Source organism: Tachypleus tridentatus, chromosome 13 (assembly GCF_004210375.1).
Source record: "Tachypleus tridentatus isolate NWPU-2018 chromosome 13, ASM421037v1, whole genome shotgun sequence".
Lineage (NCBI taxonomy): Eukaryota > Metazoa > Arthropoda > Merostomata > Xiphosura > Limulidae > Tachypleus > Tachypleus tridentatus.
Genome location: NC_134837.1, coordinates 172616335 through 172643709, shown reverse-complemented (window position 1 = coordinate 172643709; position 27375 = coordinate 172616335). Strand labels below are relative to the sequence as shown.

General features: G+C 35.2%; 1 protein-coding gene across 5 annotated transcripts in view; it reads right to left on the bottom strand.

Annotated features, from left to right (window-relative positions):
• The window catches only part of LOC143237785 (putative ATP-dependent DNA helicase HFM1), a 137483-nt gene that overhangs the window by 107498 nt on the left and 2610 nt on the right, over positions 1-27375 (bottom strand). For 4 of the 5 annotated variants that reach the window (XM_076477365.1, XM_076477364.1, XM_076477366.1 and 1 more), the window contains exons 4-5: positions 22853-22977; positions 1767-1826 (exon numbers count right to left, since the gene is read on the bottom strand). In XM_076477365.1, the coding sequence (XP_076333480.1) occupies positions 1767-1826; positions 22853-22977 (185 nt within the window). Of the gene's footprint in view, positions 1-1766; positions 1827-6336; positions 6531-22852; positions 22978-27375 lie in introns of those variants that run through there. The other variant, XM_076477367.1, reaches the window with a different exon arrangement.

The following is a 27375-nucleotide window of genomic DNA, read 5'->3' as shown; positions in this document are numbered from 1 at the left end:
TGGAAAGCCACATCTCTAAAAGTGACAGAACTTCTTGAGCAGTAAGTGACCAAGCTGAAAGGGCATAGCAAACTAAAAGTTTCAAAGAACTGAGGCATAAAGGAGAAGGGAGAGCTTAACTAATACTGGTGACAAAGAAAATTCCAAAATGTATCAAATATTGGTGGGTCAAGGATGACTTCTCCAATTTCATCAACCAGCACATCAGACTGCCACAGAAAGTAAATAGTAAATATCACTGATATTCTAAGAATGACCTAGAAGTAGCCAGTCATAGAGGTAATGATGAAACCATAAACACAAATTATGAATATGATAAGCAAATGGTCAAACTAAGTGACAAAACATGAAGCTGAGACAAGTCCAAAGGGGAGAGCTCAAAATTGGTCAACTACCCTGAGAGGAATAAACAGAAGATAACATCAAGACTGAAGGGCAATTGGGATGTATAGATAAGCATTGGAAACATCCATTTTGTTATCTACAATCCTGGGGAAAAGGACTCCATAGTGAACTTCAGGAATGCAATGAAGCAGTTGAGGCATGACAAGTTGATGTCCAGTCACCAATGCCCAAATTTCTTGAGAACCACAAAAAAATTAGAGTAAAACCCCAACCTTCTAAGGGCTGGTGAACTGGTTTGATAACCTGCAGCAAAAGCAAATCCTGAACAACCTCTGATGGTTGCTAGCAAGCAACTGAATCGGGAGGAGGAGGAAAGGAAATAGATGGGAAAAATGAGAGATGGGGAAATAAAAGTGAGAATGAGTCCCTTTAAAAGAACTTTTGTCACCAGCTGATCCTTGACAGAGTAGCCAGTGAGTAAGCAAATCCAATAACTGAGCTTCCAGTGACCTCAAACTAAACAGGTAGTCACCAGTACTGAAGACAATGGATGATACATCAGCAATTACCTTGATGAGAGGAAGTACTCAAATTGGAAGGAAATGGTAAAGGATGAGAGACAGGAATAGAAGGCATGGAAGGCTCAGGTCGAGACAAACAGGCCACTTGACTTTTGGTTATAATAAAAGCAAGACAATACTTGTGGGATATCATAATTCAAATTACAAGTATTATTTTGTTGGGAATAACCATCACAGTGCTATGGAGGATGTTTTGGTCCGTCAGTCTCTTCAACTATCAAACAATGTGTTGTTGCTAGTGTCAGGGAAAAAAATTTTAAGCTGTATTTATGTTATAGAAGGATTGAATACAAGTCTAAAGAGGTTGTATTTTCATCGTATATACCATTAGTTAGGCCACACTTGGAGTACTGGATTCAGTCTCAGACTCCTTATCTTAAAAAGGGCATTGAATTGGTTTTATGACTGGTTTTCATGCAAGAATAGGTTAAACTCTTTGAACTTGTTTTCTCTTGAAAAAAGAAAAGGTAGAGGGAATCAGTTTGAGGTGTTTAAGATTGTTAAGGGAATTGATAATGTTGATGCACCATCTTTTTAGTTTTTAATGGTGAGTGGTAATACTAGTGGATGCAAATATAAATTCTCATAAGACTTCCTATATTTTATAGTGTGCTTTTCACATCAATTTATATACAATTATCTAACTTATATGTCCTATTTTTAAATGTGAAATTTGTTGAAATGATTTCAATATTACAATGTGAATTTAAATAAATAAAACAATTTTTAAAAGCTTTTTTTCAAAATTTACCTTATTACAAAGATTTTCCATTTAATGATAACAAATTATTATTGCCTATTGTCTAAAAATGCACTTTTATATTATATTTCCAAGGATACGGACTTCTGAAACGGGTCGAAGATTCACTACACTTTTCTCAGAACCAAACTTCCTAGATACTGAAACAAAGCAAAATTTATAAAGTAAAAGCAACATCCTGTCACTGACATTATCTACATGTTAGTCACATACAGTAAGTTACAATTTAATCTAATATAAATCTATTGATCTTAGTTTCATTAATTGTACAAATCAATATATTTCCTAAAACATATATTATACTAGTAGAACTGCAAAAACTGTTCAATATTAGTTTTATATATTCTTGAAATTATTAATTATTACCGTAGCTATTTTCCTTACCTGAAAATGTATTTCCAATAGATACTCAATTTAATCTCTCATGAGTCTGCCTAGAAGACATGCATGCCACTAGGCTTGAGCCAACTCTGACTTAAAAAATCACTTTTCACATGAACTGTGCTACTGCTAATAGCCCACCATCAAAGGGGGGCAACACAATCACCTTCAGAGTAACTTTCCTTGAGACCAATGATTGAAAAAAAAAAATTTTAGCTGAAGCAACAAGAAAGTGGGAACAACAGATGGGAAGTTTTGTTTGGAGGTAAATATTTATTGGAAATGCATTTTCATATTAAAAAATGTTAACTTTTGAGATGATACATCATCTCTTCATACAGTATAACTAAAATCCCACACTAAAATGATAGAATGACTTGATTAAACATTAAAGCCAGATTTGATCATTACCAATTGAACAACTGCACTCAAATTAGCCAAAATGTGTGGTGTGATTATGGTGCAATTAGACCCTACAGTGTGTGTCTCACATTGGCTCACTGGACACTCTCTTGCTGCAGTAAGAGAACATACTAGTTGTTTGAAGAGTGACACACACAGCACAAATACTGTCATCACACCCTACACCCAACCAGTGTTGTGTGGAATGAGTGAAGAACTGTAAAATGTTTACTACACAAGCAGCTAGGAACTGGTAAGTTGCAAGGATCTCCAATAGTCCACTTGAAGAAGGGAAGAGAATTCACATGAGGGAGACCCATAGAAGTTTCCAGATTCACATAGACCCTTATCAAAAAGATCCTTATTTGGAGACAGTGTAATGGGTGATAGTGAACTGTATTTTTAATAACTAGCAAGCACAAGCAAAATAAAAGTGGGCAGTCACTTTCCTGGTTCTAACTTTTTCCATGATAGTCCACAAAATGGAACACTTTGTATCAGGCAACTGAGTAATTTCAATACCATGAGTATACTTCTAGTGGTCTTGCAAAACAGTATTTGAAAAGTAAGCACTGGTATAGCTAGAGCAGATATAATAAGTGCTTTCTGCTATCATGGGTCAAATGCAAATTTTAGGAATTATGTACACCCTGGAAGGCAACACCAAACAACTGGCAGGATCCTATAAAAGTGTGCTGAAAAAGATGATGAACGTATCCTTCTCAAAACAGTATGTAGGTTCATTGAAGAATAATAACTGGAGGAAGTCAAAATCTCTCAAGAAACAAAACAACCAGATGATGAAGGTAATGGGAGACAAACAATGAGAGAGCTTGTAAAACTACAACAAAGTCCCAGTCAAGTATGTCAGTAGGGTGGGGTTGGTTAGTGAAGAAGGATATATTGGATCAAAGTGAAGAGAGTAGGAGATGAAAAAAGCTGACAGTAATGGGAAAGGCAAAGTGAAGTTGATAAAGCTGTGTAAAAAACCCACAGTTGTGGAAAATAATATTTCAAGGTTAAAAAAGCAACGTAAAAAAAGACTAAAAAATGGGCCACAAGAATATGGCCTAGCAGAATGGATAAGTTAATAAAACAACACAGAAAACCCACTGATCCTGCTGGTAGATGAATATAGTTGAAGGATGAAAGAAATGGGGTAAGAAAAAGGCTACATGATCAGAGAGTTCAGCCCTGCAGGCAATGGACTGGATAAATCCCATATTTGAAGATGAAGGGACAACATCCCTGACAAAAAAATAAACTTGGATGGAGCAAGAAATTGTGGAAATAGAAACACAGGAAAGGGAAGCCCAGACAGCAATTGACAAAGTGAAATTTCAGAAGAAATAACACAGGACTGAAAGACCTGATTCCAATAGATGAAAGATGAGAAAAAAAACACATCTGAAAGATGGAGAAGACGAATGTGTAAACAGATGTCAGAAAAACTTACCTTGGTCATCAACAGTCTGGGAGAACAAAACTGCCAGAGAGAAAAAAAACCTCCATAGTGTAGCAAAACACAAAAGGAGTCAAAAAATAAAATGGTAGGAGAAAGAATGAAAATATGAGAATTTTCTGCCAGAAAAGATAGCCTGTCAAAATCACCATTATCATGATCAACTCCAAATTAGGGAGAACAAACACTGGCTGAATGGATGAGAGGAGGAGGAGGCCAGTCTGCATAAGGGAACACAATACCTGTTGAACAATGGCTTTCATGTCGCCCCACCCAGATAATGAGTCTCCCAGTTTCCACAGTAGACACAGGTTCTATCTTAGGAGCATTTGTCACTGTCATTTGTTTCATGGGATGAAGCAGAAGTACCATTGTTTGAGAATTCTTAATGGGTAAGCAGGAAAAGAATTATTATTTTGTTATAAAAGGAACCAGTAAGAGTTAAACAGAATTTATATAAACTACTGCCAGTTACACAGAACCAATTCATAATTTTATAAACACATACATTCTAGACAATGCCAAGGAAAAGCATGAAAATATCTCAAGGGCAAGTGCTTAAAAGAAGTTAGTATGCAAGGAAGTTGTGTTGCTCTCCTAGTGGCAGAAGGCTATCATCATACTAAGATGTCATCATGCACTAATGCAGTTCATGTTAAACATGTAATTTTTAGATGTGAATTAGCTCAAGCCTAGTAGCATGCAAATCTCATAGGTAGAGGCATGAGGAATCGAGCTTGCCTGTGTGAAGAGGTGAGATGTTCTTGAATTCAGAGTTTACTCATAAATGTATTACCTGTAAAACTATGTAGTTGTCAATGTGTTCTGGGTAGTTTAAAGAGAATTTTGTATTTGCTACAGCGTAGGTGTGTCCCATAAGATTTTGTGTAAAATACTAAGCAATGAGAATAAATCCTATTAAAAACAGCATGTATAAATAAATTTGGTATATGATGATATATAACCATATTTCTAAGAGAACTTGGTGTTAATTGTTTACCTTGTGCTTTCCCAAACCTTATTATATAGAAATAAAAAAATAAAGAAGCATGTTTTCTCATGTGACACATGACAGTCATGATCTGCAGTTCACTTGAAGCTCACATGCTCTCAAACAATAACACTTATACGAGAAACTGTGTATATATTAATTTTTATGATATATTAGAGACAGTATATAACATTTATTTTACAACTTCTTGTGCTATATTTATAAACATTTAAGAGCTCCATATAAATATCTTAACCTTAGATGACAAAAAAATCATTAATAAAAAAGATATAATATCAAACCCACACACAAAAACCCTAAATTTCGCATCCATTTCAAATTGCATGAAATACAAAGTTGCTACTTTTACCAAGAATTAATCTCTAATTCACTTCATTATTTACAGTACACATTATTTTACTTTCATATAAAATTATCAAATTCATTTGTCAAAAAAATCTCATATTCAAAATTTTGAGTACTACAGTATAAAAATGCATTTGGCAGAAATATATTAGAACATTTTAAAAATTAAAATAAATAAGAGGAATGAAAGTGCCATGAATTCTAATGCTGTAATTAAGGATAAGTGTAAACCATGAAATATTGAAGTAACTATTATTTGCATGAATTGTGAAATATAAAAATGAGATATCTGAATACATTGATATTTAAAACAATTTTATAAGGCAAATTTTAAATGCAAGTTATACATGAACAGTATGAATTGCATTAGTTTTACTCTAAGAGACTGTTATACACATTTGTATACTTAGCTCAAAAATTATTTTCTTACCTGAATGGCTTACAGAATAATTCATTATACTGATTTTAATGAGTTTTCTGACATCTTGGTTATATCTAAATATGTAAAAATACTGGAAACTCTGGTCCTCATTCTATTCTAACTGAGCATCCCTAATGATGTGGATGGTGTAGTCACAATGGACCTTTCAACTGCAATACTGCTTAGAATGCTAAGCACAGTGTATCCTGAATGCTGGTATTGTAAAGTTGCTTCTTACGTTTTACCTTATCCATTGACCAGTAATAAAACAGATTATATATTTTATATATACATAAGATAAAGGAGTTCTTGTTGGTGTTAAAAGTCTTTATCTAGAAGCATTTTCTTATATCAGTGGATTGTTGTGAATAAACTGTTTTTATTTCAGCCACTGTTACTTGCAATTTAAATCTTTGGGCTTCCAGTTTCTTCCACTTTTAGTAACTTAATTATCTTTTGGGTTCAATCCACCTGAGAAAATCACATTTATATAATTTTAATAAATTTATGAATTAAAGATACTTAATAATTGCTGCCTGAAAATTAAGACTATAAAAATTCCTTCATGAATATACCTATCCCAAACTCATAATAATTTGTTTTAGTTAAACAAAGGAAATTAACTACCTGGAAATTTGAATACACATGGAGTAACAAAGGATACTCTTTTCTCTGTAGTTGTAGCATCTGGCACAAAACTAAATGTTTGTATTTTCCTATTAGCAGAGCTAGTAATGGGCATAGATTGTAATACACTTTTACTTTCATCACTAGTTTTGTCATTTGTCCACAGCAAAGGCTCGAGAACTGAAATAGTTTGGCTGTAAGTTAAAGAAAATAGGATTTTCTGTGATTTGATTATTTACTGGGATAGATGATGGACATCAGTTAGAAAAAGCTTTAAAAATGGCATTACTGACATGCTCATAAACAAATTACCAATAATAACAGCTGCACTGAATACTGTCTCTATCTTAACTACTGCTACTTCAAAATTTCATATTATTTCTACATTACCTACCTCTAAAACAAAATATATTTTTATAAATTATCTTTACTTTTTTTATTTAACAAGCCACATGTATGTTTTGTAGTAAAGTTAACATATTCCTCACCAGTAATCATCAGACTATAACCCTCCACGAATAAGAAAATGGCACATCTGCCATATGTAGCAAGCCCCAAGAGCACTAGCATTACAACAACAGCTCATCTTTGATGAGGCCAAAGAAACACACACTGGAAGTTGAAAAGAAAGGTGTGTTATTCCACATAAGGAGGCCTAGTGAAGCATCATTCACTGAGAAACTGCATCTTTCTCATGCAGAGATTACTATTTGTGCAGTAAAGGCTACAGAGTAAAAGGTGCTATGAAAAAAGCCTCTGTGGTGCAAAAGTGTCACATGGGATGAGCAGTACTGAAGATTGTTTCAATTGGTCCTTATATCTCAAATGGTCAGCAAGGTTTGTATGTGTAATGAGGCTAGAGTAAAAAATCAGGCTGTACAGTACTGGAGAAATACATATTAGAATGAGCAGGTGCAAGGGAGGAATCATTTCATTCTTGCACCCAGAAAAAAAAAATGACCCATTCAGCTGGCCTAACCATCAGAAGTGGTCTGGTTTTCAATGTAGGGGAGAGGATTGTACTAAACACGTAAGTAAACTCACTTGTTATACTTTTCCCATTAAAGGGTGCAGCTACTCAATCTCATACCAGTAAAATTATGCCAACACAATGAGGATCTCTTCATATTAACCTCCCCAGGGTCTTAGGACTACAGAAGCATGGGTTTTCCCATTAATCCATTCAAAGAACTGGAATGGTGCATGAACCAAATGTGAATCTTCTACCTTTGCATATGGTCCATCACTGATAAACAGTGCACAGAGACAGCAGGTATTAGCCATATGTGACAGCAGGCCTACATCTGGTGCCATCTTTTTTCCTCTTGATTTTCTGAAGTATGGCATGATACATTTTTGTTGTAAACACCATCTCAACAGTGGATACAAAGCAAGGGCAGAAGACTTAATAGCTTATGTTATTTTCCACTTCATGTGGATTCAAAGAGAGAGAGATAAAAAGAGTATTTTCTGTGAGGTAGCATTATCTGTTATCCACATAAAACAAAATATATAGATCAAATTAAGTGGTTGTGAAACCTGTTACAAATTGAAAATTTAACAACTCCCATTCTGAGAGTATTTGCAATAAGCAGAGAATGGCATATGAAAGAAGATGAAATACAAGGGTAGATGAAATAGCCATGTGATGTAAGTAATATGACACAAAGGAGCCACCTGCAAACATCTCATCCAGGGGATGGTGATAGCTAGAAGCAAGAGAAACTATGAGATAATGAACTTGATGAAAGAGGGGTTGAAAAAAGACAAAAAGTGTCCTCATCTCTAGAAGAATAAACTAGCCAGATGATCCGTATAATACAACCAATCAAAGTGGAAGTAAGAGAAAATTTCCTGCAACCAGGAATAACAGAAATGGGAGAATGTTGAAAAGAAAAACTGGCATATCAAACAAGACTGAACTACTCAAGACTCAGAATGTTCACTGGAAGAGATGTAGAGTCTGGACCCTTGGATCAAAATAGTGAAAACTAGGTGTTGAGGGTATTCAGAGGAGCCATGATAGAAAGAATGTCAAAGTGAGAGCAGATGCACTAAAAACATCAGATGAACTACAAACCACAGCAGGAAAGATCCAATCTAGGTGAAATAGTTTATTGCCAGCAGGGCCTAAATTCTCAAGACATGATATACTAACATTTGATAACTGAGTGTAAGTGGATCTCTAGACATAGTACACTGATCAGCCAAAATTCACAGAAGTGCAACTAAAAGAAACAAAGGACTCAAGAGGAAAGAGAGTCCCCATAAAGAGACAAATTTCCTTGCAGGGTAAAATACAGAGAGACAAAAGCCATGGTATCGAAAGCTCCACATCTCAAAGACTTAAAGAAGAAGTATGAACCTACTCTGAATACAAACTGAGAAAACTCCCCAAGTGTGGTGAATAAGATACTAGGTGGGGACCCAAGACTGAACTGGAAAGATGAACCAGGCATTCCAGTGAAGGTGAAACATTGATATATAGTAAAGAATTTTAGTAAGAAAAAAGACAAAAATAAATAGATTACGAGAAAAGAAAAAAAGGGAGATTTCTCAAAGTTAAAAAAAGAGATTCAACTGGTAGAGGCTCATACAAAGTGGAACCTGGATTCAGTAAAAAGAACAACTGGAGAAAGAAAAACAAAATACACATAATTCAAACAGAGATAGACAAAATGACTGATATTTAAACAATTTTAAAATTAAAAAGAAATAAAGAAATCAATTAAGTAGCACAGAAAAGCACTATTGAAATAGTTCTTAGTAATGAACCTAAAATAATTAATGTTTGTGACCTAGAAAAGAAAAATAGGATATGGATTTGCATGACAACTTTTAAGATTTTTCAGTATTTATTACTGTATAAATTGTGTTATATTAACATACTTGGCCAGTATGTATGCAAAACAGTAATGAATTAAGATGCACTTAGTCCAACTTCCCAAGAAGCCATGAGTAATGTTAACGTTTTTCACTCATTACTAAGTATACTGAGTCATATAAAATGAAATTACTCTTAGAAATTCATTTGTTTAGTCACAAATAAACTTAACATTAGCAGTAAAATAATAACTAAAACTTACTGTACACAAACAAAACTCTCATAAACCTTAAATTAGTAATAAAGAAAATTATAAAAATAGTAAAATATAAAAAAGCACTGATAATCCACACGAGACTTTTTACTCTACAAATAAATCTATAGTTATGAAATCATGTCAAGAAAGTTAATTACAATTTACTTAAGCTACACAAATATACTAAACATTTCTCAAATACAAAATTGCACACTGCTGATATGCACATGCTCATAATTAACTCTCCAAACAAAAATGTATTATTCTAAAATTAGAGAAATTAAGTAACAATTACAAACAATTTCATACTTTTTTTTAGCATATTATAGAATTATAGTTTTGGGCTTTGTAAAAAATAGGGAAAAATTAAAGAATATTAGTTACTTCATATTGCTTGACAAATTTGCTGGCTGTGATAACGAATGTGATTCTTCTTCATAAAAAAGACTTTCAGAATTTGGAAGATCCTCTAAAAGATCAGAAGGTTGAAGCAGTTTTGATGCTGCACTACAATGAAGCCTTTCACTTACTTGAACTTGTGTGTTGAATTGGCTAGCTGAAATGGTTATATTGTAAACATTCCTGTAAACATTTGTTTTTTAATTAAAATGAATGTCAAATATGTACTTAGCTCTGAAATACTGAAAACCTTTCCTTATTGAGCTTGAAGTCTGTATACATAGAATGCATCACTTACATGTAATTCCACTTTCCCTGTGACTTATTTTGTAAGCATCTGCAAAGCACTGCTTTCCCACCATAATTTAGACACTGATGGAAGTTGCATTTTTGAGGTAGCAGGAAGGAGGGTACTTCAGATGTAAGTACTTGTTTTTTAAATTCATTTTAATTATGAAAATGTAAAATTCAAATTGGATAGACTTAATGCTGCAATACTGTAAGCCATAATATCAACACTGTAGAGGAGTTGGGAACAGATGAACATTAAAACGAAACTGAAAATAAAAAAAATTCAAGAAGATGGATAATAATCAAGACTCCAAGAAATATGTGCCCAAGCAGAGTCTGATTAAAATCTAGAACCTGAATAACTGGAAGAGGTGAATTTGAGGGTAAATGAGTGAAATAGACTATCGTCATAAATATACTGAACCTAATGGACATTCAAAAATGTATTTTTCAAACAAGTTACCACTTCATACAGAATACCCTTTGATTTAGGCAAAAAGGTTAGCTTTGTGAGCAGTAATGGTATACTGATTCTATGATGCAATGTGGTAGCATAACAATAAAGAAAGAATAATATGTCCTGTTCGTGCAGTGAAAGATTCTCAGGGGACCAACCCAGATACATATTATATAAGGCCACATTTCAGAGTGACAAACAACCTTTACTAGATACAGAAAACATCTGGAAAAAAGAGAACCAGGATCAATTAAAATAGGTAGTACAACAGGAAGAAAAACATTGATGACAGCTCTCACAGCCCAAATCTTTAGTATCAAGACTCTATAAGGATATAAGTACATTGCAATCTTAAAAAGAAGATAATGGGAGAAAAAATTACTAGCCAAAAAATCCAAATGTTTCATCATTATACAAACAACAAAATAAAATATATCTTCAGGGAAAAATGAGAGAGTGAACTGAGTCCAAAAGAAGAAAACAGGCAACTTCAAACTCAACTTGTGTTCCACTAAAAAAAATGTATAGTTACATGGGAAAGGACTTAATAAAATTCTTTGACTAATAAAAGTAGATGAAAATGCAGTTTGGTAACCTGTAATAAAAGCAGAGAAGTCCTATTCATGAAAGAAGTGCACACAGAAAATGAGACAGGTTTTCTAATGGATTGGAGAAAGATAAAAACCAAATTCCACAGGTATCAACTCAGAAAGATGAGTAATAATGTAGGTATACTGTCAATGAGGAGCATCTGCAAGAAAGTGGTAATGTTTGAGTTACCCAAAAAAGGAAAGGAGATTCAATAACAAAGGATCATATAACAGCTATTCATGAAGTTATAGATGGCAAACATCATTATGAAAAATGGACCAAAAAATCAATGGAATAAGACTTCTCTGAGATACATTAGCAGAGTGGAAACTATGGTGGAGCAAACCAGTATGAGACAACATGAACTAGATAATGGGACCAACTTATCATGTCTAATACCTGAAAAGAAAATGAAGAAATGGTTGGCATATTAAAAAAAAACATTATATTTCAAAACAATAGAGAAACTACAGCAAACTCTTTGACTGAGTCTCATCCCACCTGTTGATATATGTCACCACAGCTGCAGTGTCTGTGAGAACTAAAACACAGCACTTGTGCAACAAAGGCAGGAGCTCCTGACATTCATGTGGAACAGCCCAAATCTCTAATAGAATGATGTGAAAATGGAATATCTGAGAAGATTAAAATCCCCAAAAAATAATGGTTTTCCAGTACATCATCCTCGACCTGGAAAAAAAGTATCAGTGAAAACAATCAGGTTAAGAGGAAATAGAAGAAAATAATAACATACAGTTGGAAACTCACAAATTTCAAGAGAAATTCCAAATGAAAAAAACTTCCAAGAATAGGCTACACAAAGAGGCAAGATCCCATTAATGGTATTTGTAATAAGTATGATCAGTGGGAATTGCCATATAAGAAGAAGTGATTATACTCAAATCAGACACAATATATTTGAAAGATGAAGTATATGCACCAAAGAAAATGAAAAAAGAGAGCTTCTGAGAGGATTAACACAAAACTTCATAGGAACTACATATAGAGCAAGCACAAGTTGACAATTAGACTCGTGAACAATCCATTTCATATAATAATCTAACAAGGAAGTCAGTTCAGTGCAAGGTAACTAATGAGTAAGAATTCTCTAATCATCCTTATAATGATGAGAACTGATGAGTAGATGTAGAAGATCAGATAATGGTTTGTCTACACATACAAAAATCATGCCAAATCAAAAAAGGGAAAAACATGAACTGATAAATGTTTCCAACATGTAAAAAATGGAAATGGAGAATCAGAATGTAAACAAGCACCTTTGAAATTACTATTTGTCAAACAAAAATTTTGAAAAAGTAACAATCATGACATGCTCATAGATTCCACCTAAAGGAAATACAGAGGAATACAGAGGTAACAAATAAGATGAGAAGATCTAAGACAATTAATTCTTCAGTCTTCTGTCATTCATCTGTGGCACCACAAAAAGATAAAAGTAAAATCTCTGAAACCCAAAAACACATTTTTAAGTATAGACATATACATAATGTGTGAGTGTTTTATTATAGCAAAGACACATCAGGATATTTGCTGTGTCCATCAACGGGAATCAAACCCCAGATTTTATTATTGCAAATCCAAAGACTTACCATTTTTCCTCCAAGGAACACATATTAGGTGATCAGCTGATTAAAAGATAATCATCTTTCATGCAGTTTAGTGGGCAAAAATATCAAGGAAATATAACAATTATGTGGTAACAAAAACCACAGCAAAGAGACCCATATATAAGAAAAATGTCACAGTGAATATGTGACTCTGATTAAAGAAATAAGGAGAACAAGCATAACTGATAATGGTACCAATAAAATAAGATAAGTCATAGCATGTAGAATAGAAAACTGAGGATGCACCAAAGTAAAACAGGATGTAGTATCAGAAACTTTAAAACAAAAGAGTAGAAAAATAATATGAAGTATAAAAATATGTGGATACTTTTTAAAATATATCTGTAACCCCCTAACATCACAAGAAAGATGGTGGAATAAAAAAGCAAAATCATTGCATATGATACAAACACTCTCAAGTATAATGGAAATTAGTTCAATATGGAAAATATATAACATACCATGGAGAAAAAATTAGATGAACAGAAGTGTTGTCAAGACAAGGACTAACACTGCAGCAGAAATATCTAGCTCTGTAGACCTTAAAGATTAACAAAATATTGACCATCACCAAACCAAACATCCACATTGTCATTATACCCATTAGAAATATCAACATACAATGGCACAAATAGACTGAACTGTTGGAGCTGACACACACACACACTTCTATTTTTCCTTACATGCTGCAGACCAATTAAATATGGCATCCAGCTAAGTTATAGAAATTCTGAAAGAGGCAGAAACTAATAAGGCATAAGGAATATTGAAGCAAAGTAAACAGCATGACTGCCAACAAGAACATCTAAATTACTGAGGGAAGCTAACCTTACGTAAAATCCCCTGACGCTTATTCAATAACTCATGTAGAAAGTGAGAGTGAATAATTATGGACACATTAATGCCACATGGTCTGCAATGCTTAAAGGATATTCAGAAATCTTTAGTCACATGTTTTGTTGACAGCATGGTTTTCAAATTCAAAATGGAAATGTTTTCAGTATTTCAGAGGTACATCAACTTTATCTAACGAAATTAAGATTATCTAATCAAACAAGTAATTCTTAAGTGATAATAACTAAAATATGAATAACATCTATGTTTATTACTTTATTATGTATAAACATTTTTAGAAGTTCTGTGTATATAGAAAATTTAGAGGCTTAAGAATAAGTTCAAATACAGACTCAACAAACTAAATTAAATTCTTTTCAGTCTTTTATGTCTAATATTAGGTTGAGAAAAGTTTAGTGGTTTTTGAAACAAAAGAAATACCAATGACATGTCTCAAAGTATTCTTTGTGATACTTCAAGCAAATAATGTATTCTTTATTTCTGCACCTAAGCTTTTAATGTTAATTATTTCCGGTTGATCATAACTACATTATTGTTTTATATATAAGAATAAAGCATAGTTTTTTTCTACTTCTATCAATAAGAGAGGTAATTATACTCTCAAAGAAATAACATTTTGTTAGTTCTTCAATGCATATTACAAGCCTATCTTAAGTCAGCAGAAATTAAAGTTTACATCCAAATAGGTACACACCACCAGAAAAACGTTTACTTGGTAGCAATATATTAACATTAACTTATCTTATTTATTTCTCTAAAGATATACAAAATATTAGGTATAAGCAAGAAACAGATACAGTGATACCTCGGTTCTCGAACTTAATCCGTTCCAGAAGGCTGTTCAAAAACCAATTTGTTTGAAAACTGAATCAATTATTCCCATAAGAAATACTGTAAATTAAATTAATCCATTACAGACCTCTAAATTTTATGCATTATGAAGCATTTTAAGTAAAAATATTGCTTATTTATACCTATATGATAATACTTACATGCATAAAGTCAACCACAAAAACTATAAACACAATAAATGAAAACTTAACTGCACTTTACCTGTGCTTAGGAGAGCTGATGGTGTAAGTGAAAGGTGGTGAGGAACATGGAGAGTAGGAGGGTTATTATTGTTTGGAATGGGAGTCACCTTCCATAAAAACATCAGGTAACTCTCCTTATGGGGTTCTTTCTCTTTTCTGTCTCTTTGTACCGCTACAACCTGCTTGAGACTCACTGGACCTATTTCTCACTAAAAACTTGTCTAATGAGGTTTGTTTCTGCCTCCATTTTAATGTTTCTGAAGTAAGACATGGCAATGTCATTGAAAAGGTTTATGCTGCAGTTTGCTACAGCTTTGTCAGGGTGAAATTTTTCCACAAAACATTGTAACTCTCCCCATTTTCCACACATTTCCTTGATTAGTGAACTAGGAACATCCTCCCTTCCCTCCTCCTCATCTGAAGACACTTCCTCAGTTGTCTTCTGTTGCTCCTTCTGAAGGTCTTGGAGTTTTTCCGTGGTGAGCTCAGTGTTGTGGCCTTCCACCAACTCCTCCACATCATCACCACTCACATTCAAGCCAATACATTTGCCCAGTGAGACAATATCCTCGACAACAGGCTCGACCTCAAAGCCTCTATCTGCTAATGAGTCTGGCCCTCCAGGCTTTGTCTATGATCCTCAAGGAATGGAGGATATTAAAGTGATTTTTCCAGAACTCTCTGAGGGTTAACTCTGTGTCAGAGGTTACTTCAAAGCACCTTTGAAACAGTGCTTTGGTGTAGAGTTTCTTAAAGTTCGATATGACCTGCTGGTCCATGGGCTGAATGAGAGGAGTTGTGTTAGGGGGCAAGAGCTTCACCGTAATGAAACTGTATTCCTCCACCAATCCATCCTCCAAGCCTGGTGGGTGAGTAGGTGCACTGTCCATCACAAGAAGGGCCTTCAGTGGCAACTGTTTTTCTGTGAGGTAATTCTTTACACTTGGGCAAACACTTCATGTACCCACTCCATAAAAAATTGCCTCGTTACCCATGCTCTACTATTAGCCCTTCACATGACATTTAGTTTTCAGGACATTATTTTTCTTAAAAACCCTTGGGTTCTCAGAATGGTACACAAGCAAAGGCTTAAGTTTTAAGTCCCCACTTGCATTACTATATAACAATAGAGTTAGCCTGTCCTTCATTGGCTTGTGTCCTATCAGTGACTTCTCCTCCTTGGTGATGTAGGTCCTCTTCCAAAAGAGGCCTGTCTCATCACAGTTGAACACTTGTTGGGGAATAAAAACCTCAGCTTCTACATAGTCCTTAAATTCCCTGAAAATTTATCAGCAGCATCTTTGTTAGAACTGGCACCCTCCCCATGTCTCACCACACTATGTATGCCACTTCTCTTCCTAAATTTTTCAAACCACCCCCCACTAGCCTTAAAGGCATCACTTGTATCAGCACTCCACCACTTGAAGCACCATGTTCCAGGGGTGCTTTCTCACAAATGATAGTCTCAGAAATGCTATCACCAGCTAACTGTTTTTCGTTTACCCGAATCAACAACAGTTTTTCTACCTTTTCCATTATTTGTGATCTTTGTTTCGTAAGCACTGTCACTCCTTTTGCAACATCAGCTCCTTTGATGACCTCTTTATTTTTCAGTATGGAGCAGACTGTAGACTTAGCCATACCAAACTGTATAGCAAGGTCAGACACGCGAACACCACTCTCATACTTCGCTATGAGATCTTTTTTCACCTCTATTGTGGCTCTAACAACATTTCTTTTTGGTTTGCTGCTTTCATTATCCTTCTTTGACCCCATGGTGGCTTATTTAATCAGAATATTCAGAAAAAAACAACAAAAAAAAAAAAAAACGAGAACGTTCATAGCAGATTTTAGCAGGAGTGTGGACTGAGCGACAGGTGCGGGTAAAATGTTTTGGGCAAGCTTGGTGTGGGCTGAAAATGGTCAAAGGGTCATTCGGGTCATCAGTCGGGTTATTTCGGGGGTTCAGGCCATGACAGCTTGGTTTTGGAACCGAGTTTATGTTCAACAACCAAGACATTTTTTTCTCAAACAATACGTTCGAAAATTGAATTGTTCGAGAAGAGAGTCTATTAAGAACCGAGGTAACACTTGATTGATTGATTTAGTGTTTTATGGCACAAAGCAGCTAGGCTATCTGCGTCAAACGTCCAGTAAAAAGGTAAAAATAAATTAAATGTAGTAAAATACATAAAAGGGAATGAAGGTAAAACAAAACATCATTGAAAAACAGAAAAAGTATAAAATCAATGTTGACACCTAGTCTGCAATGTGAAGAGAGAAAGCAGAGTAAGAGAAGTTGTAAAGGACTTTCTCAAGCAAAATGGTAACGATCATAACCCGCCAGGAAGACAAACAGGTAAGTACAACGACCACCGTCAGTCACCTGAAGTTGGTCTTTCCAGTCCTGGTTCTGGGTTATGTGTCATTATGGCCAGTACTAAAAGGTAAAGTAATAAAAGTGTTAAATAACATGCAGCAGAAATGTAATAGCAACTCACCAGGATGACTAACGGGTAGTTCAAATGGATAGTTCAAACAGCAGCGTCAGTCACCTGAAGTTGGCCTTTCCAGTCCTGGTGTCAAGTTATTTAATGTTCTGGCCATTTTACAATGTCAAATTGAACTAGAGAGATTGAGACTGAAAAGGGAACCACAATTAAAGAGGTGTAATGAATAAATATCAAACACTTAAATGAGGTTATAAAGATTAATTGCCATTAAAAAAACTAAAAACGTTATCAAGGTGGACAGTGTCACCATCACAAATAACACTGTCCAATGTTACAGACAAACCCTGGGACAGAGCATGTTTAAAATAGTGCCGTCATTGAGAGTCGTAACGATGGCAGGAAAGTAAAATGTGGCTTACAGTGATTTGAGTGTTACACAAACTACACATTGGTGCATCAGTTCCAGATAAAAGAAAATGATGAGTTAAAAAACTGTGACCAAAGCGTAGTCTAGTTAGAACAACTTCCTCCTTCCGAACCTTACGGAAGCTAGACGGTCAAAGCTCAATATAGGGTTTTATTTGAAAAAGCTTGTTGTCATGTTGCTCACTCCAAGTGGACTGCCAGCTGGCATGGAGCTGAGCCTTGAATACAGAGCCATAGTCCATGTACGGAATAGGCACAGTGGTAGAGGGGGATTCTGCATGCAACCACCGAACCACAACAAACCATGGCAGAGAGCACACAGACCCTGATTTCAAACCATCTGTATAAATAGGAATGGAAGGATGGTTTAAAAGATGTTCAGCAAATAACAGACAGTACTTCAAATTGGGAGTATCTGCTTTTCTCAGATGACTTAAAGAAAGGTCACAATTGAAAATTGTAATAAGCTATGGTGGGATGTACTGACCAGTGGATACAGCAATGTTATCCAAGAAGAGACCCAATTTATCCAGCTGCACCTGGATATGAAAGCCAAAAAGTGCAATGGCAGATCGTCTGTTTGGAAAAAGTAAGGCCCACTGAGGAAGGAAAACACATCCCCAAGTGGAATGCTTTGGTAAGGAGTGAAGTTTCGAAGAATACAGTAAAGACAGTTGCAAATGGCAAAGGTGCAGAGAAGGTTCGTGAGATTCCCTATATAATCTCTGAACTGGGGAGGTGCGAAAAGCCCCAGTGCAGAGTTGAAGTCCTTGGTGACAAATGGGGTCCAGCATCTCTGAGGCCAAGGGTCTGGCAGAGCCATAGACCATTGATCCATAGTCGAGTTTTAAACGAATAAGAGCATGATATATCTTTAACATAGACCATCGATCCGCTCCCCAACTGGCAGTAGAGAGAACATGGAGGATGTTTAGGGCTCTTGTGCATTTGACCCATAGCTGCTTTAAGTGTGGTATAAAGGTCAGCTTACGGTCAAAGATAAGCCCCAAGAACTTGGTCTCAGGGACCACTGGCAGTGAAACTTTACGGATACAGAGTTCTGGATCAGGGTGGATACCCCATTGGCAGCAAAAGTGCATGCAAACGGTTTTAGAGAGAGAAAAATTAAAGCCGTTCGCCATAGTCCACTTCAGTACATGATTGAGGGCAGTTTGTAGTTGCCACTCAATATATCTCATGTTCGACGACTGACACAAGATGTGAAAGTCATCAACATAGAGCCCGTTTGCAACAGTGAGAGGGAGTTGTTCAGTGATGGCATTTATCTTTATACTGAAAAGTGTGACACTCAAAACACAGCCCTGAGAGACCTCAAGTTCCTGTAGAAAAGAACGGGAAAGTGTCAAACCCACACAAACATGGAATCTCCTGTCCATTAAAAAATTGTTTATAAACATGGGTAAATGGCCACGTAACCTATATATATGGAGGTCTCGCAAAATGCCATACCTCCATGTTGTGTCATAAGCCTTCTCAATGTCAAAGAATATTGAAACAAGATGTTGGCATTTGAGAAAGGCTTCTCTAATTGATGTTTCAAGTCAAAATAGGTGGTCCATGGTGGAATGCTGTTGTCGGAACCCACATTGGGTGGGCGAGAGGAGGTTGTTTGATTCGAGAAACCAAACAAGATGAGCATTAACCATCCTCTCTAAGGTCTTACAGAGAAAGCTCGTCAAAGCAATTGGAAGGTAGTGTGAAGGAATCTTGGGATCTTTCCGGGTTTAGAGAAAGTTAAGATAATAGCCTGGCGCCAGGCATCAGGAAAACATTCTCCTGCCAGATCCGGTTAAAAACAATTCGAAGAATATTAAGAGAAGCAGAAGCGAGATAGTACAAAACATCATAGTGTACATCATCAGGTCCAACAGATGTACTGCCAGACCAATGAAGGGCCATTTTCAGTTCCACCAGTGTAAAGGGACAATTATAGTAAAAAAGACAGTCAGTACAAAAGGAAAGAGGTAAACGCTCTGCCCGAGTCTTGATGGCCAAGAAGGTGGAGGAACAAGCAGAAGTGCTAGATACCTAGCAAAAGCTTTCACCTTGAGTATCGGCGATGCTCCTGACATCAGCTACCTCTTGGTTATCAGAGAGTAAGATGGAGAGGGGGACAGAATTGTAGTGCCCACTGACGTATCAAATCTTGTCCCATATGACCTTGGAACTGGTGGTAGAAGATATGCTAGTTGTGAACTTAATCCAAGATTCCTTCTGGCTTTGATGTCTTACCCACCTAGCATGTGCACGGGCCCGTTGGAAAGTGATGCAGTTCGAAAGTGCGGGATATCTACGGAAAATATCCCAGGCCCGTTTTTGAGCCTTCTGTGCCAAATGGCAAGCAGGATTCCACCACACACGAGGATATCGTGGAAAATGTGTCAAGGTTTTAGGAATACACTGAGCAGCTGCTTGTATAACACAGTCAGTTACCACTGCCACACAGTCGTCTATTGATGGCTGATTCATGATGGCAGGATCAAGTTCTGCGAGAGCAGTGAAAGTGGACCAGTCTGCCTGATCCAGCTTCCACCAGGGCAGGTGGGCAAGGTGACACTGACCATAGCCAGTCTCTCTCAAAAGTATAAGGAAATGATCACTGCCTAGTGGATTATTGTCAACCCTCCATGAAAAATGGGAAAATAACCGAGATCAATAGCGATAAAGGACTGACTAGGTGCATGAAAATAAGTGGAAGAATCAGTATTGAAAAGAGAAAGATTGTGATCAGAGAGCATACGCTCTACAGAGCGACCCCTCCTATCAATAACAGCACTTCCCCAGAAGGGATGATGTCCATTAAAGTCCCCCAGGTTTAGAAATGGAGATGGCAACTGTTCAACGAGAGCATCAAGGACTGATTTATCATATGTTTCTCCAGGGGACAGGTAGAGAGAACAAACAGTGATGGTATGACACAAGGAAACACGAATGGCTACGGCCTCCAAGGGTGTGTTGAGTGACAAAGACAGGGTGGGCACATGCTGATCAACCAATAGTGCCACCCCTCCATGTACTCATCCATCACACAGCCTGTCATTTCTGTACAGAGAAAACTGATGAATAGTGACTGTATCAGCAGGTTTTAGAAATGTTTCTTGTAAGGAAAGACATACAGGATGGTGGAAAGCAATCAGTGTTTTGATATCATCCAGATTAGAACGTAAACCTCGACAGTTCCATTGTATCAAGGTGGCCATTTTTAATGACAGGTAGGCAAAGTGGCTGGAAAACCCTTCTGTTCACGACCACATCTTTTTTCCTTACTGTCCGTATTCGGAGGAAGTCTATCGTCCTCCATGGATCCTGCCCTGGGTCGATTGGGTAGGTCTTTGTTGTTGGAAGGGGATTCCAGTGACTGAGGACGTGAACAAATGATTGTTTTGCATCGTGGGGTTAGAGAAAAAGATGTATCAGAAGAAATGCCTGTATTTGAAACTGAAGGATATGAATCTTGAGATTTGTTGGACTGTACAGGAGGAACAGAGATGGGTGTAGAAATCGATTCATCAACCTTTTTAACCATGGAGGTCAAAAGGCTTTTCGTTTGTTTTGAAAACGATTCTCTTGGAGGTACAGAGAGATCTGTCTGTACTCCCACTGTAGTTGTGGAACGAAGTGCAGCAGCATATGTCCGAGATGGAGTGGCGGACAGCAACTTCCGAGCCTCAGGATAACTAATGTTATGGGTTGTTTACAAATGCTGCACCTCTTTTTCCTCCAACCATTTTGGGCAAGAATGAAAGTAGGAAGGGTGGGAACCATTGCAGGTGACACAATGTGGGTCCATGTGACACTCATAGGCATTGTGGTCCTTGCCACTACAACGAGCACATGTCAGGGAACCACGACAGGACAACTTTGAGTGGCTGAACCTCTGACATTGGAAACATCGAAGAGAGTTTGGAATGTACAGCCGTACCCTGCAAATTAGATAACCTGCCTTGATGGTGGCAGGTGCACATGGTGATGTAAATTTCAAAACGAGAATATCTGTCAGCAGTGTAACTCCGTCTTTGCGAGTGGAGATGCGCCTCACTGCAGAAACTCCTTAAGTGGAGAGACCAGTGAGAATCTTGGACTCGAAGACGTTCTTCAAATCCCTCTCAACAATAACTCCTTGTGATGAATTCAAGGTAGCCTGAGGGGTAATCTCAATAGGTACATCCCCAATTGCCTTTGAATTCAAGAGGAGTTCACTGTGTTGGGATGTGGATGTTTCAATCAATATCTCCAGAACAAAGCTTTTTTACTGACTTTGGAGAGCCAGCAAGTCCCTCTAGTCCCTTCTGAATAACAAATAGGGACACTTGTCCTAAAGAATTTTCTGAAAGGGAATGTAATATAAGAAAATGGGGTACAGGTGTTACAAATGTTGAATACTGCTGCTCAGAGTCTTCAAGACGTGGTTGTTTACGTATTGACTGTTTTTTTCACTATTTTATTGAAATTTTTTGTCGGAGGATCCATAAGAAAAAAGGAAAATTTTGGTACCCATTGACCCCACCCACCATGGAGCTCTACGAGGGTATGCACGACAATGTCATGCAAGGACATTGCAGCAATGCCAGGGTTTCGTGAGCACTATACACAAACACCAGCATCAGACACAATGTCCACAACACCCATTGAGAACTTCCAACACTGGTACTTGGTTGACCCTAGTCCAAGTGGACCAGCTGATTGGCATAAGGGGGGCCACCCAAAGGCTGCCCGTCTACAGGAATTCAAGGCCAAAGTGTTAGAGTTGGACCCCTCAACAACCAGGATCCTCTCCTCCCCTTCACGGGTCGCCACACACGGCAAACACGTGGGTGGATGTTTAGATCCCAGAGGAGGTAAACTGAAAGAACAGAACCTTCTCTGGGAGGTCCCCTATCTATGTACAGGAATCCACACCGAGGGGCCGAGGTAACATTGTATTAAAATATCATTTATATGTCATATAACTGTACCACTTGGAATTATGTTACATAAGTTACATTTTCTTTAATGTTGTTTAAAGTTACTTAAGAGAGTTTCCCTAGATTTACTCAAGAAGATTAGGCTGATGGGATAAAAGACAGCTTAATCCTTTAACATATGTTTCTATTCTAGATTGGTAAAAGAAACTCCATCAGTGTGAAAGTGCAATCATAGAAATAATTATGGGCCATTGTGTAATTTATACTTTTTTAATATCTATATATTTATTTAGAAGCTATTATTAACTAGTTATTAGTTACAAACATTGACACTATGCATCTAATTACATTAATAGCAAAAATTATTAAATTATTACCAGGAACTTCAGGTGTTTGATGCAACTTAGAAAAAGTTGCAAAATCTGGAAGTAATCTCTGAGATAAAAAGATGCTTTCATCTTCCTCAGGTGGATCAACAATTTCCTTTCTTGATATCCACTTTCTGCCAAAATTAAAAAAAAATAAGCTGCTAAAAGAAGTGTAATATACAGTCTGTCAAGAAAAGTAACTATATTGTTTTATTTGACTGGAGAATAAATAGGTAAATGAAATTTGTAATTATACTTAGTATGAAATGTGAACAACTTATCATTTAAGGTGGAGTATGTGTTAAAATAACTGTTTGTGTCACCCTTACATAAGTTGTATGCAGTGTTTCTTAAGTACTGAATAACCATTGTATGCAGTGTTTCTTAAGTACTGTATTTTCAATTGATTTTTAAGAATTGCAAAACACACAGTTATGGTATTGTAACCTGTATGTCATAAGTTCATAAACATGTGCCAATTGCTTAGTTTAGGTAATTGTTACATAAGATAACAACTGTCTGAGAAAAGCCTTTACCAGTTTGTCTCTGTGTCTGCCTCTAGAGTCCCAGCAACCAGCTTGAATACAAAAACTTAGAAGCTGAACTACTGTGCAGGGATATTTGTTTTACTTGCTCACTTTTGTTATCTAGTTTTTCTTTGCTTTCCATCTTCAATTCATTGCAATTTCTGTTGTACTGCATAAACTTTTGTCTACCCCTTAGTTATCTGTGTACCATTTTATATTTTTTTTCTATAACTGTGCTCTCAAAATATTCTTTATTTTACAAGAACCTACACAGCACTATAATAATACTGCAGATAATGTGCCTTACACACCAATCGAAACAGCATTAAATATCATTCTGTCAAATTGAAAGTCAATTTCCATACTTATTATGAAAACATTCAAAGACAAAGTCCTAGTTTCTTATTCTTCTCTTAAAGAAATTCAATGTGTTTTCTCACAGGTGAGTGTGATACACATCCTTGAAGAAGGTCCAGAATGGCTCCTCATTGTCCATATGTTTAACACTTTTATGAATACATATGGAAAAACTGTATTTAGTCATTTCTGGTGTCATCAGGGAATTAACTCATTTATTATGTACCAATGAAACATAAGTTATTAAAAAACAAGACTTTTAACTCAAAAATTTAAAAAAATAGGTTTTAAGTGTTGAACAACTAACTGCTTAAAAGTATGTTATGAAATTCATACACAATTAAGACAATGAGATTACAAGCATAAAATTGAGAATGCCTTAAAATTTATAAAGAAAGAGCATGTAGCTGTTTAAAACGTTTAAAACTCACATTATCATTGATACACACTATAATAAAATACAAATATTTTTTTCAATTTTATGAAATTTATTTTTATTTATCTTACATCATTTATGCCTATTAGGCTACACCTAAATTATTTCATTTAAGGCATAAAAATATTATGACATAACATATATGCTCAAGTCATCTAACGAAATTATCAAGTACATCTTAAACTAGGTTATTTTTCAGCAATTCATACTTTACCTTATACGGTACTTTTACCTCGGTATGCATAGATGTGGTATTGAATGAGTTTCATTGTTTCATGTAATTCCATACAATTACTTATATATCCATAGTAAAATTATGGTGCAATGTAAGAAGGCTTATTTTTCACTTATATATAATATTAATTAAATGCATTGAACGAAATGCATTTTGTCTGATTTACTATAAAAAAAGAAAAGAGAGAGAGAGCAGACATGCATGTACATTAATTTAAAAAGCCTTCCCCTCAGTAAAACTAAATGAAATATAAGATGATTTCCCAAATTACAGTTACAATAATGTGGTTCTATTTTATGCAACTTAATGTAAGGCTGAACTTATGTTATTGCTATTATTACCAGTGGTATCCTTATGAGCCCAACCTGTTTTTAAAACACATTTTTCTGTACCAAACTGCTTAATAGTTTACTGTATTGGTTACAAGGGCACTAATAGCAATTGAGTTACATAAATAAAATAGCATACACAAAAATACCATCAATATTGGAATTAATCTCACTAAGTACTACCAGAGTACCCTATGCATTTTCCACAGAATAAGTGATTTCACCCTATTTTGTATTCAGTTTTACTGTAACAAGTACAAATATAACATTATTGGCCAATATGTTTTAGTTATTCTTTCAGGTTTGAGAATCTTTTTTATAATTGTATAACAATTAATGTTCTTAATAGTGGCTTGCAAAAGTTTATGACAAAAGTATAGACTCACAGTCCTATTCTAGTGCTGGAATGTAGATAAATGCAGAGACAAGTGGTAACTTATTTTGGTCCTCTCAGATACACATCAAGAAGATAATGAATACAATATCAGGAAACTAATTAGTACAGTGGATGTCTTGGGTATTACCATAGAAGGTTAAATATGCCACATGTTGACTTACATCTGCACACCCAGTCCATTGTCAAAATGTATTATGGACTTCAAAACAATATCTGAAGTAATTACAAGTTATCACGGAACTGATTTTATGAGTTTGATATAAAATCAAAAACTATCATCCCTATTATTAATTCAACTTGTGTGAAAACATGAGAAACAAAATTAATGCCATTTGGTACCTGCATTCTTAACAGATAATTCAAGATTTCATGTCTTTACGGTTGAACAATGAATTTGTGTCTGAAGAGTTAGAAGTGGATAATAAGTTCAGTGCAAAACTGTTGACTTTAACCACTTTATAGAATATAAAACACAGTTATACTGTAGAAAAGCATAAAAGTATTATTGTGCTTCTGATACTAAACTGATATAATATTAGGCCCAGTTGTATGACATTTTATAGATTTAATCAAAGCAAACTTGTCTGAATACGGAATTATGGCTATTTTCATACCGTCACAAGTAAAATAAACTAGTCTGTACACGAAACCACAAATATTATTGTTTGAACAACAATAGTACCTGCTCTTAATCCCAGAGAATACATCTAGAACTACCACAGGATGCTATACAAGTCAATAAATATAACATTATCTCTGACTAATTAGAAATATATCATACAGAAACAGAAATTCTACTAATGCCTTTACTCACTGCTTAGTTTTTTTATTTTGCCAAGAGCAAACTTTTAGACCAGTTCACTGTGTCAGATCCTATCTCTAATAACTCTATCAATGTAAGAAATGGTGTATTATCAATAAAAGTGAATCATTAACTGTATTCAGTGAATAAATTCTGCTTCTAAATAAAATACACTTCAAATTCATCTTGGTTGGTATTTTAGTTGAATGGTTTAGCTATACCATATTGCCTAGTTAATATTTTAAAGCAATTTAATTTTCACATATGCATTAAAAATATTTTATCTGTAGACAATTGAGCTGTTTTGATTATGATTACCACATTAATGGAAGTATGAACTCTTTTAAGTGATACTAAGTAACCTAACTATAGAGATCAGAACTAAAAATTAACTTGTAAGTTATTACATAATCAATGAAACCTTTTACAAGTGATAATAAATAATACCTACATGAAAACAACACTTAACATGAATATGGTCACAGCAAGTTTCTAATTTTAAAATTTGAACAGGTAAGCAATGGATCAATGAAATATGACATTTACTGTCAAACAGATATAAATGTTCCACTCCTACACAGAAAATCGCCCAAGTATTTTTGTCATTTTTAAATTAATTAAAAAACCTTTTCTCTTGTTAAATGCAATAATTTTAAGTACAATATATATATTGGTGTTTTTTTTGTTTATGGCTTAAAAATTTGTGGTTAAAATTAGTCAGAGATTGGGATTTGCTGTTGTTAATGCAGTCCTTCTTTATGATTTTGTTTACTTATCAGGCTTCATTTATATCTAATTAATTATTTTCACTTATTTTCCTAATTTTTTATTTTACTTTTATTTTCATTTTTTACTTGATTTTTATTTTATTTATTCTTTTTTTATCCTTTTATGTTTATCTTTTTCTTATTCTTATTTTAACTTGGGAAAACAGTCACTTTCCCACAACTGTCTGCACACAATGAAGGGTGATATAGATGTGGGACATTGTGGGCTTGAACACCCACATCTTGCTCTCCTAATTTCTAATCTTCTTATGTGAGACTAGCAAATTGGAGGTTAAGACTGATAGATGGTGTATCCCCACTGCAATGTGGGTACTACATTTCAGTTACCTCCAAATTCTAGGATATATTTTATAATCCCACATTGTAATTTGTACCATAGGATCTTTTTTAAAATATGTAGTGTATTTTGTTTAATTTTAATGTGTTTTGTTTATGGCTTAAAAACTTGCAGTTATAATATAATTAATCAGAGGTTGAGATTTGCTGTTTTTAATGCAGTCCTTCCTCATAATTTTGTTTACTTATTTGGCTCCATTTGGATGTAATTATTTAATTTCACTAATATATATATATATATATATATCATTTAAGCTTCATTCATCAAAAGATATAGTAATTTTCTGTTAACTTTACATTTAAATGAGTACATGTGGTAATAGTT